This window comes from Macaca nemestrina, chromosome 19 (genome assembly GCF_043159975.1).
Source record: "Macaca nemestrina isolate mMacNem1 chromosome 19, mMacNem.hap1, whole genome shotgun sequence".
NCBI classification, from domain to species: Eukaryota; Metazoa; Chordata; class Mammalia; order Primates; family Cercopithecidae; genus Macaca; species Macaca nemestrina.
In genome coordinates this window covers 7409680-7423103 of record NC_092143.1, presented here as the reverse complement: position 1 = coordinate 7423103, position 13424 = coordinate 7409680, and the positions used below count along the sequence as shown (strand labels likewise).

General features: G+C 38.2%; 1 protein-coding gene across 8 annotated transcripts in view; it reads right to left on the bottom strand.

Annotated features, from left to right (window-relative positions):
• Positions 1-13424, bottom strand: part of LOC105489347 (neuropilin and tolloid like 1) — a 126394-nt gene that overhangs the window by 103235 nt on the left and 9735 nt on the right. Inside the window, exon 5 of one of the 8 annotated variants that reach the window (XM_011754100.3) lies at positions 3210-12810. The exons of the other annotated variants lie outside the window; for them this stretch is intronic. Within the exon in view, the coding sequence (XP_011752402.1) occupies positions 12722-12810 (89 nt within the window). The 3' untranslated portion in view covers positions 3210-12721. Of the gene's footprint in view, positions 1-3209; positions 12811-13424 lie in introns of those variants that run through there. 8 annotated transcript variants of the gene reach the window in all.

Below are 13424 nucleotides of genomic sequence, written 5' to 3'. Positions count from 1 at the left end.
ACTACTTCTAACAATTTCTTACTTGCATCATTTTTAATTGTATTATAATCGTCTTATTTTCTCTGTTCCTTTATTGTCTCTCTACTCAATTCATCATCCACATGCTGATAAATCGCACTCTTACAATAGAGGCCTCAAACATCACTATTCAATTTAAAACATTAATATACTTCCCACACTTTCTAAAATTATGTTTGAATCACTGGCATGATTTCCAGAGTTGCTCATAATCTGAATCAGACTTCAGTCTTACCTTAACCTCCTCTCTTTTCAAAGTTACACACCTACTTTTCAAATGGTCTTCACTACCAGATATGCATCAACAGATTTTTTCGTATCGGGCATCTCTCTCATTCTACATGTTTTATTTCATTTTATTCATTTATTCATTCATTGACTCATTTAGGTAGTCATTCAGGTAAATTTCATTAAGCATCAGTTGTGGCTAAACACTGATGAGGCACTGGAAATTTAAAGATGTAAACTGAAGTTGTTGAGTTTTAATTGTTTTTTGTTTTCAGGAAGCTTGGTGTCCACACAGAGGAAGAATGTTTGGTTGCAGCACATTTCACAAGGGTGTGATGGAGCTGCAGCTACATGAGCACGCCACACACCTCATCCATTCTGAGGACACGGTGAGGGCTCTGTGGGAAGCACCACTGAAGTGCAGGTCTTATATGACATCCAGTGTTGCCTGCTTCTCCTCCAGGTGCACCCCACATTACACACATGCCATGGCGCTCACCAAACTGTGTATAAACACACTGTAAACTCAAGAGCAGATGCTGCATCTCAACCATTCTAACATCTCAACATTTCGTGTATGGTAATAATTTAATGACCAATTATGGGTCAGCAACTTGTTGTTGAATGAATCTATGAAACGATGAAGCAGAGGCTTCAATGTGATCTCATGTGACCACCTGTGAAGTAATATCAGTAGCCTGACTGCATCGTCAGGTAGCAAAATCCGTAATGCTCTCTGTCAAGTGCTGATCCCACGAGAAATCTGGAGCTCTGAGAGATTAAGTCAATTGCTGCTTCTCAAAGTCATAGGCAGAAAGTGACTGAGCCAGAATTCCGCCTCAGACAACCTAACAGTGCAGTCATTGTTTAACTACGTTTCATGAAACTATTGTATATTTAACATATACAATACAGAAAAATAAATGGTATATGATACTGACATTTAATATTATATGAAACTAAAAATATAAGTTTATACAAATATGAAAAACCGAAGACCTACACAAATAGACCACAACAATGATTTGGCATCTGGCCAATATGTCTCAAAACAACAGAGCATCATGTAACATATTTTAATGGCAAAACTCAAAATAAATTCTTTTTAGTGAAGTGTGTATAGTGAAGTATGGCCCCAAAGGATTAGTAATATTTTTCCCTTCTAGGGAAATATAGGTTACAGTGAAAATAACTTAAAACCATTGAGAAACTGTTCTAGAACAAGGTATAAAAGAATATTTCATCCAAACCATACACTAAATGTGGGATACTGCAAATAACAGAGCAAATCACATTTTTATAACCATTTTTATCTTAAATTAAGAGTTGGCCCGTATGGCGTATTACTTTGCAGTCTAGAAGAGAATATATACATTGTTGTTAGAATAGAAAGCTATTTCCGATTCAAGCTAGAGACTGAAAAGTCTAGCACAATGAACATGAATGTCAGTGCCAGCATGTTTAACAGGAAACTAAATACCCCGTTTATTCATATAATCACTACATTGTCCCCTATGCTGAAGGCTCATAAATAGTTCAGATCGAAATTGTATCTGGACTTTTTTCCAGAAAATGTGAGAGCAAACCAAAAATAGAGAGATTGGGGCTGATTGGGTCAAAAGATACAACGTTGATTAAGAGCCAAGAAAAGGAGCAAGCAGGAGACCATAGGACAGCCACAGCCTAGGAGTTGTCAATAAAAGAGATGCGGCTGGGCGCCGTGGCTCACACCTGTAATCCCAGCACTTTGGGAGGCTAAGCTGGGTGGATCACAAGGTCAGGAGTTCAAGACCAGCCTGGCTAATATGGCGAAACCCCGTCTCTACTAAAAAAAAATACAAAAATTAGCTGGGCGTGGTGGTGTGCTCCTGTAGTCCCAGCTACTGGGGAGGCTGAGGCAGGAGAATCGTTTGAACCAGGGAGGAGGAGGTTGCAGTGAGCCGAGATCATGCCACTGCACTCCAGCCTGGGCAACAGAATGAGACTTCATCTCAAAAAAAAAAGAAAAAAATGCATAGCCCCTGCTTACGTAAGTGAAAGAAAGAATAAAATGGACAAAATTGAAATAATGTCAAAGATAAAACACTTCTAAACAGAAAATAAGCATATTTGTATTATTTTTAATAATCTTTTTTATTTAAAATTGAGATGCAAATATTACTTGACGGTAATTATTAGGAGAAAGTCATGTGCACATGCAAAAAAGCTAGAAATAATTTTTCCACCAGTTAACCTATTATTTACAACAGCAGATATCTGAAAGGCCAGTTCATTTTATGCCCGTGGAAATCCTCTCTGTTTCAGATCTTACTTATCATTGCCATGGCAACCCTCATCTGTGCCTTCCTATTTCATCAGGATAGCCACTGAGCATTCCACAAATTCTACTTTGTTTGCCCGCCAAATCTGCCAAAGGAAGTACGCATTCCTTTCAGACTGCATGGGAAAGCAAAACAGAGGTCGGAGAATGTTTTAAGGTGGCACTGATTTTTGTATCACCCCTGTAAAAGTGCATTTCTCTCTGAATTACTTACAGAAAACTCTTGGGGCTTTGAAGTGCAAATTTCTGAAGAAAACTTCCAGGGAATAGAACAGTCTTCTGATTTTGGGTATGATGAATAGAAAATAGAAGAGAAGTGACATATTTATGACTAACATATCCTCCTGCTTTAAAAAAGTCAACTATAGTTCTTTCGTGGGCATATGCCCTGCTGATTGTGAACAGTCATACTTTATTGTAATCACTCTGTGATTCTTGGGGTAGTAGAGTGGAAGCGAGGTGTCTGAAAGTAGCTGGAAAGGGAAAATGCCATGAAGACACACTGAAGCAGAATTTCCAGCTAGTCAGCAGAGCTGTGGAATGGTGGGACGCTAGCCAGCTGAGCAAGTGAGAACAGACAGCATAGCTCTTTTGAAGCAAAGGCATCAGGCAAATATGCCATGAAGAGGCAGAGCCTTAAAGAGTGCCAGGTTCTACAAATAGCTATTATTGCCACAAACAAAAATGCCACTGTCCCATGCACATCTTTGAGAAGGATTGCAAGTTATTCTGTTGGGGTTGTAGCCATATTTATGCATACAAATGGCATTCATATAAAATCAAATTATATAAAAAGATATACACATACAGTTATCTAGATACAGATTTTTAATTTAAGTGTAGGAAAGTCCAGAGGGGAGAACGGTGTATCCAGGATTTGGTGTATTTGGAACCAAGGTAATTTCAAAGTTCGGAATGGTAGACCCAAATTATTATGTTCTCCATCCATCCCACCAGTAAAACCTTACGTTGTTTATTTACATTCTGTATCACTCCTCAAATTTTACTATATGTTTAAGAATTTTACTTGCATGCTGTAATTATTTTTATTTTGCTTCTGTAATGAACTCTGGAAATGTAATGGCTTTAAACCATACAAATTTATTATCATATAGTGCTGGAGATAAGAAGGCTGAAATCTATCTCACTGAAATAAAATCACAGTTTTAGCAGAGCTGTGTTCCCTGTGTTCCTTACTAAGGCCCTAGGGGAGAATGCTTCCATTGCCTTTTTCAGCAGCAAGAGACTTGCCACATTCCATGGCTAATGGGCCCTTCCATATTCAAAACCAACCAACGGAGATCATTTGAGTCTTTCTCACACTGTGCGTTCTGGCACTGACACTCCTGATTCCTTGTTCCACATTGAAGGCTGCCTATATTATTCCACGCCCTCCCAGAAAAGCCAGGATAATGTCCCTATCATCAAGTCAACTTGACGGCAACATTAATTTCCTTTTGCCGTGTAACATAACATATTCACAGGCTCCAGACTTAAAATGCAGACACCATTATGGGCCGTTTTTCTTCCTACCAATCCTAAATCTGGCCACCAAGATTCATATCAACCCCACAGATGAAATAAATTAACCCATGTTGCCCAAAAGTCTCAACAGCATCAACTCAAAGCCCAAATTTCATCAGCTCAAAAGACCCACATCACATCATCTACATCATCAAAATCAGGTATGAGTGAGGCTCTGGGCGTGATCCACTCTGAGACACAATTTCTCTCCATCATTGAACCACAAAATTCAAGAAATACGTTACTTGATCCAAAAACACAATGGTGGGGCAGGCAAACAGTAACATCTACAGACATTCCTGCTCAAAATAAGAAAAAGTAGAATTTAAAAAAGAAAGAAATTCACCAGTTCCAGGCAGTTTTGAAATACAGTTGCCAAGTTCCAGTTGATTTCAAGGGCTGAGATTATACTCTGCCATTTGAGCTCTACCTTCGGGGCTTAACTCTCCACCCTGTAGACTTGAGGTTCTGCCTTCTGAGTCAGCCTACTGACACAGTAGCGCACCTGCAGCTGAGTAGTTACGTCAGCATGTTTCTTGCTTGTAGGCATTTGAAAGTTCTGACACCCTTTTTCCATTTCAATCTTTATCTGTCTCCTTCAGGTCAAGATGGCAATGTTTATGCTGATGTAACATTCTCAAGAACCATGTGTGTCTCCTGTGTATGTCCTCAGATTCACTCCATTAGCCAAAGATTTTCTTCATAGAATTTTTTTTCTAGATAATCTCATCCTATTTTTGGCTTCTGCTGAAATGACTGACTGAAGAGCTTCATGAGTCACACTCCTAATCATTTCAAAAAGCCTTTTGTGAGACTGAATTCTCTGATCTTTTGATCTTTCGAGGGGATCAGCAAAAAGTTGTCCAGCTCAGTTTTTTCTCTAGGGCAGGCTTTTCCAATCTCATCCAAGGAGGGCTTAGATTGTAATTGACAATAAATTCCTTAAAGTTAAATATCCAAGTTAATTGCATAAATGTTCTGCTTTTTTAGTTATCCATATATCTCAAGGATATAATTCTACTAAGCTTTCTGATTCATCATAACAGATATACCCTTTCCATCAGTTTCCAAACACGTATCTCATTTTCTGTTGAGCTATCGTCATCAGCACCTATAAACTTCATACTTCCACAAATAGTCTGTTTATGAAGATTTAGGTATTCTTTAAGACATGCATGTTTTCTCTACCATGCTTCTCACTTCCTTCTGTATCCTTGTGCCAGAGTCAGTAGCATTCATATTTCTACTAACAGTAACTTTAAGGTAATATAGACGTTTTTCTAACATGCTTCTCAAAATTCTTCCAGCTTTTGTCAACTGCCCAATTCCAAAACTATTTCCAAATTTGAAGGTTTTTATTTATTTATTTTACAGCAGCACTTCACTTTTAGGAAATAAAATCAGTATTTGTTTCTTATTTGTTGCCTTAACAATTACCACAACTTAGAACCTTAATAAACAACAGGAATTTATCTCAGGTTCTGATGTCAGAAATCTGAATGGGTCTCACTGGCCTAAACATCAAGGCGTTTGCAGGGCTGTGTTCCTTTTCATGGAGGCTCTAGGGGAAAAGTCATGCCTAACCTTTTCCGTTCTAGAAGCTGTCCACATTCTTTGGCTTGCTGCCCCTTCATCCATCTTGAAAGCCCACGGTAGCAGCTGGAGTCTTTCTTACATCACATCACCCGATCCTGACCCTACTGCCTCCTCGTTCCACATTGAGAAAGCCTTGTCTCTTTCTCAGTGTGGAACCCAGTGACCTGGGTCCTCCCAGATAATCCAAGATAATCTCCCTCTATTAAAGTCACCTTATTAGCATTATTGATACAATTTTCCACCTTCACGTCTCTTTGCCATAGAACTTGACGTATTCAAAGATTCCAGAAATTAGGACGTAGACATCTTGGGGGAAGGGTACATTATCTGTCTACTGTATATGACTTCTAGTTTTTAACAGACTATGAACTCGTTGTATGAAAGCTAGGGTCTTGTAGATACTATATTTCTACAGTGTTAGCACAGTGGATCCACAAACAGTTGTTAAATAAGTGTTAAGTGGCTAATATCACCTAGTAGAAATCAAGGTCTTCTGTGCATTCACGTTAAGAATGTTAACATGAGTTATACTTAAGTAGTTGTAATGGCATACAAACCATAAAATATAATAGGAAAAATATTTTGGTTAAGACAAAGAACACTATGGGTTGTTTATAATTCCTTGGTTTAGTTTTCAAATAATTAAATAAATACATGCCTCAAATTGTCTGCAAAATGTTATGAAAGTGTTTAGGAGAATAGACTTCTCAATGTTTTCTTAGGAAAAATATACAGGGCATTAGGAATTTGAAAAGCATGTTTCTTGAATACATAATAATGAAAAGCATGTTTCTTGAATACATAATAATGAGTTAAATGTTAGAGATTTCAGAAGATTTTACCAAGAAGCCCAGTAACTAAAGACATTGAGTCACATGAGAGTTCAAACTGGAGACTGAGTATATCAATTATTTCTTTGTTTTGTTTTTGTCAGGTTTCTTGAGTTTTTCTCTTGTCAAATGATACGATTTATCTTTAGGGAAATTTAGTGAAGGGTGTGGGTGCTGGTTATTTGATGATGGGATTCGACATAGAGGTAATCTTACGACTGACCCAAGCAAGGCCTCTACCAGTGCATCAAACAACTTTTTGTAGATTGGTCAACAGTCCCACTTCTGGACGGAGCCCTGCTCTGGGGAATCTGAATGTTCATGGGACGAGCTCATTTCTCTGCCTCAACTAAGTGTCTTTCCTGTGTACTCCTGGGATCAGCAGCCCTGAATAGAGGGATGGGATGGGAGGTGAGTGAAAGGAACTGGCATCACGGGAAAAAGCCAAAGAGAACTGGGTGTTAGGGAGCACGAAAATTCATGGGAGATCTAGGAGAAATAAAGTTTTCCCCTTAAGTATTTACCATGTGAGCCACAAGTTTCAACTAATGAGAGCATGGTACACACAGAAGACTATGTCAGTAATAATAGGTATTTGAGAAGAAAAGGAAATGAATCACGTACTTCAGGCTCAGATGGGTTGAGAAGGCAGAATTTTACAATAGAGGTAGAAGGAGAGATGAAAAACCACTGTTTCTTTGGACATTGCGAGTGGAAAAACATTTCAAACGACATGGAAAAGGTGAATTTTAAATTCATACACTAATGAATGGTGAAACGCGGGTGACATAGTATTATCCCTTAATTAAATTTCTTAATATAACTGTACTAAAATTACTTGCAATATGTGATTTAATTAAAGTTATAATCTCAACACTTTGTAGAAGGTGTATCAGCACCATGCTTATATAACTGATACACAAGCAATAAGTTAATATTTATAGAGTACATGAATCCAGGCTACACATTTTCTCTAGCCCTCCGGTTTCTTGCTTTCTAAGTAGAAAGGTCGAAGGAAATAAACTACAAGGTCTTTTTTAATCTAAGGAAAACATGTATCAATAATGGAAATCTATCTGGGACCCCATGTGTTCCAATCTCAGAGGTACCCTATTTAAAACATAGTCCCATGATTAGCCAACAAATAAATATAAACACACCTAAGCACTCTTCTCCACCTCTCCAGGAAACAGGATGAGGAAGTCACTTTTGTTTGTTTGTTTGTTTTTGAGACGGAGTCTCGCTCTGTTGCCCCGGCTGGAGTGCAGTGGTGCGATCTTGGCTCACTGCAACCTCCACCTCCCAGGTTCAAGCGATTCTCCTGCCTCAGCCTCCTGAATAGTTGGGACTACAGGCACATGCCACCATGACCAGCTAATTTTTTGTTTGGTAGAGACAGGGTTTTACTGTGTTAGCCAGGATGGTCTCCACCTCCTGACCTAACGATCTGCCTGCTTCAACCTCCCAAAGTGCCGGGATTATAGGCATGAGCCACCGCGCAGGCCGGAAGACACTCTTTCTCTATGGGAAACTTCTTAAAAATCTTCCTTTTCCTTTGCCACTGCTTTCAATATTCTCTGCACAGATGGGAGCTAATCCTGGAAATTCTCTCTCCCACTCTCAGCTTTTCTCCTGAACACCCACCTAGACCAAACAAGATTTCTGTCTCTCTCTTCATTCCTCATCCCTCCTCCTGAGCCCACTATTATACAGATAAGATCAGCCAAGTCATGGGCTGTCTGAAAAAGTGAGAGATGGAGGAATCACCTTCGCATGAATATCTTGATTATTCAAAAATATCAATATATTGATAATTTTCTTTTTCTTTTCTTTTTTTCTTTTTCTTTTTTTTTTTTTTTTTTTTGAGACAGGGTCTTGCTCTATTGCACAGGCTGGAGTGCAGTGGCATGATCTCAGCTCACTGCAACCTCTACCTCCTGGACACAAGTGATTCTCCTACCTCAGTCTCCACAGTAGCTGGGATTACAGGCGCCTACCACCACACCTAGCTAATTTTTTTTGTATTTTTAGTAGAGACGGGGTTTCACCATGTTGGCCAGGTTGGTCTCGAACTCCTGACCTAAGGTGATCCACAGGCCTCAGCCTCCCAAAGTGCTTGGATTACAAGCATCAGCCACCGCACCTTGCCACACATTGGTAATTTTCTCAGTGCTGTGATTCTCAAGTTTTTAAATTCATTTCTTGAAAAACATGCCTCAAGAATAAATGTGATTGTGCTCCTTACCTTTTCCATTTAAGAGCCTCTGCTAGGACAGAAATGAGAATATTTTGTGTCAGCAGTGTAAATATAACATTTAGGTTGGTGCAAAAGTAACTGCAGTTTTGCCATTAAAGGTAAAGGTAATGGCAAATCCACAAGTACTTTTGCACCAAGTCATAGTTAAAAAGACAATACATACTGACCTAAATGTTTTCAATCTTTTATTTTTATGTGGAAAAAAAAAATCAAAGTCCTTCTCTTAGCCGGGTTTGGTGGCTCACGCCTGTAATCCTAGCATTTGGGAGGCTGGGGTGGGCGGATCACTTGAGGCCAGGAGTTCAAGACTAGTCTGGCCAACATGGTGAAATCCCATCTCCACCAAAAATACAAAAATCAGCCAGATGTGGAGGCGCATGCCTTGAATCCCAGCTACTCTGGAGACTGAGGCACAGAGAATCACTTAAACCCGGAGGCAGAGGTTGTAATGAGCCAAGATCACACCACTGCATGCTAGCCTGAGCAACAGAGCGAGATGTCTCAAAAAATAAAAAGTCTTCTTTTAATCTTAGCCTCTAAAACTTTCTATTTTTTCATATTTTTGTGCAAAATTCAAATGAAATTTTAGTTGTTGAATAAATAATACACAGATTTTTTTTTTCTTTCTTACCAGAGCACTTATCAGAACTCTGATTATCTAGCTAAGAAAATTCAGAAACTTTCCAAATGGTTAACACACATATATTCACATTTCTGATCCAAAGAGGAAAACCATTGCACCGAACATTTCAAATAACATTAAATCCATGACAATATTTTAATAATATATTTCATTCAATATGCATAGAAATCCTTTTAAAACACTACTGCAGTGCAGTGTATTTCTCCCTTTGCCTTTGAAGTCCATCAAGCCCGCAGCTTGAGAGGTGGCTAGGAGTTGCACAGAAAGTCCCTAGAACACTTTGAGCTCCCCAGATGAAAGGTGCTACTTAAGTACAAAGTATCGTAATAATTTCAATACATTTAATACCTACACTCACTTCAATGTCAATGCCCAACTCAACCCTCATCTATTTGGTACTTTGAGGTCTATTCCTTAATTTCAGTTTCTCCAGTGGGATATGTGTAACTCTGTTCCTTAAAACTAGTACGGGAAAACTATCATCGAAAAAAGAAAAGTCCATAAGCATCTCATGCTATGTCTATCAAGGACAGAACATCTCCCCACTAGGAGGTAAACTATAAGACCAACAAAAGACACTTGTCATTAAAGAGACTGGAAGGGCTACCTTCTCCAGGAGCAGAGCATCTGAATGGCAGTGCCTGGGTCATGCCAGTGGAAGGAGGACTACAGTAGATACGGTTACATTTTCTTCCTTATATTTTCAAGTGCAAAGAAAATTTAGGTAAGAAGGCAGCTGGCTCCAGGGAAGTGTTATATTCTGCTCAAAAGGCATTCTTAGTTTGAGTAAAAAAGTATATGAAATATGGAAAATGGTATTCCCCCTTCTAAAAATTCATTAAGAATTACCAAGTCTTTTCTATTTTTTTCTTTTCTGATGTTAAATTATTTATACAAGTAATACCAAAATATCTTATTCTTTTAAAATTAAAGCATTATCAATAACGTTGAGTCCATTTTTACTCCACCTTGGCCCCTAAAATCCTCCTCATTCCCCTCTTCCTGCTACCCCTTATCTGAGGTAACTGTTATTGTTTCAAACTGCTTGTTACACAGCATATTTTCTAGTCATTTGATTTTATATAACAAACTTGATTTAAAACTTGTTTAAAGGCTCTTTTTAAGTGAGAAAACAATATAATTCTATTACAATAAACACTTTTGACATGTCTTCTATTTTTTATTAAATTGTCTGAGTTATCAAATATTCCGTGGTGTAACTTTTAACATTCTGGGTGATTCTGCACTTACTTCTCTTTCTGAACTGGGATAGCATACTGCAGAGGAGAGGCTCAGTACACAGAAAGAAGAGCTCTTCAGGGCATCGTCCACGAGGTGCTCGCAAGGCTCTGCGCCCCCTGGCCCTTCTACAAGCCTCACTCTTGTCCTTTGCAGACCCCATTATTTGACCAGCTGATTTCTCCTTGACTATTGCTCAAGCTCACAATCCTTCTTATGCATGCTAGACTAGAATCCTAGGTGATTCATCGCTGCACTGTGGACCTGGGTAATGACACAGTCTCTAAAAATAACAGTCAGTAAACCAAAAAGTGAGGATTCATCAAAATGTGCCAGGAGAAAGAGAAGGGCCTCCTTTAAGCCCATTTCTATGGTATTCTTTCTTGCTCTGCCTCCCTATCCTCCATATCCATACAAGACCTCCAGTTGGGCTGTTCCCATGTACAAATGGGAATTTAGAAGCACAGCTACTATGAACAGCAAGAGCTTCGGATTGAAAGGCTATTATTTTAAGTTCAGTAGAAAAGAAAGTCATAGACTCAGATAAAAGGAAATGGAAAAAGAATTGGAGATAAAAGCCTACACAAATTAGTTTGCCAGTCAGGCAAGATGGAACCAGGAGACTGGACACTGGAACCCATGGCAGTGTGGAGGCTAAACCACCACTGGAAGAAACAATCTGTGTTTAGGAAGATGAATTATCAAACATTTGGTTCAATATTTATTAAATATGCATGCTATACATCTAAACTTCAATATCTGGATTCCATACTACTATGCAATGTTTTGATTATAACCTGCCCACCCAGGTGTGTTTGCTGGCAGGAAGAAATGGGTTGTGTAATTCTCAGAATTCTTAATGAAAATGTATATGTGTATTTAGTATGCATATGTATGTATAAATATTATGTATATATGTATATTCATTCCTGTTAGCTTGGCAAATGTGATTCATTTCTAAGAGATGGGTACACTCTCAATGTGTTTATATAAAGTTTCTGAGAATGTGAGATTATATCTAGATTGCAGGTTGTGATAAATTCATTAAAGTGATAGAGACCACCAGGCCTTTCTGCTGCTATTACTGCCTTGACATTTTCTATGACTGACATTAGAAATAACTACAACCCCCACTTGGAAGTCTGGCCTCATCTAAAGTCACTAAATTTCATCAACTGAAAAAAGTGACATAGTATAGGTAGGAATTTTGTGCACCCACCTAAAAACTTCAGGGAATTGTTTTTAAGTCTGAGACACTTGTTTTCCCAATAACGTATACCAAGCATGCTTTGTTTTTAAAGAGCACATGATCAAACTAATAAAAACAACAGCTTTCGATAGTTGAGATCTTATAAGCACTCAAAAAATTCATAAATATGCATTTGGTAATTGTCTTTCAAACAATTCTATGAGTTACTTGGTATTATTTTTATTTTATAGTTAAAAATATTGAGAGCGAGAATATAAAGGACTATGTTCAAAGTTGACTTGATGCATAGAAAAGAAAAGCCAGAACTGAAGTCAGATCTGATTTCAAAGTCAGTGCTCCTCACAGCTGTCCTGGAGACCATCATCTCTCTATCTAAGATGACTTGGTAGGCGGAATTTCATCTCCAGTGTCAGTCCACTGCAGAGCCCTGGCAATTCTCGCAATGCTTTATAACATAAATCATTAAGCTGACTTGAGAAATTCTTCCGCCTTCAATTTCCCCAGGTCACCAGTTGAATGACACCACTCAATAAAAATTCAGCCAAAATGACAACTACAGCCTGCCTGGCTTCAGATTCACTAAATGCTATCTAAATTATTACTAATCCCTTCCCGCTTCCTATTTCAATAAGTAATTGGCTTCCTTAATACTGCCTCTTTCTAGAAGAGGGTTAGTTACGTCACTCAGGCAATGGCCTTGGGTCACACAATGTCAATTTGTGCTGTCATGTAAGCTTTCCAAGTCTGCTTTTTATGGTCCCAGCTTTCCTTCATATTCCAAATGTAGGTTTCCCCAGAAGTTTTGCTCTAGTTGATCTGAGTAAAAACAGAAGCCTCAGCCCATCCTTAACCTGTCCTACTTCATGGAAAAATCTCCAAGAGCTCCATTCTGATTCAGTTGTTCACAGCAATGAAATCTCATTCTGTAAATGCAGTATGGTGGCTCTAAAGAAACAAAAAGCAAAGAACAAAACACAGGGAACAAAAAGGCTTTAAAACCTAGAAGAACAGATTGAGTGCCACCATTTATGTCATCTCAAATAGAGCCAGAAACATGGATAGCATCGCTTATGTTGATAAAGCATGACAGTTGACACTACATTCTTCATGAAACCACAGTTTTAAATCCAAGACATTATTTTCATGATCACCAAATCCAAAATGAAAATACAACTTACGAAACCTATACCACGCCATATGTCACTGTCTCTAGGTACAGGTTATATTCAAAATGATCAGTTAAGAAAAAATTACCTACCTTTCCATTTACAACTCTAGCATTAATAATCTGACAAACAAATTAAGCTAACATTTGTACCTTTTGGGAATACTTCAGATTAGTTCGATTTTACACATGAAATACCCATGATTTCTGTGAGTAATCCATTATCAGCAAAGCATAATTAAAACCACAATCCTTTAGTGACACTATTAAAAACATTCCTAATGCTTAAAGCTGATATATATGCCACAGTTAATACTTGATTTAACATACACCATAATGTCATAATGAAAGTCATCATTAAACTTATATTAATAATTTTTAAAATTTTAGTTTT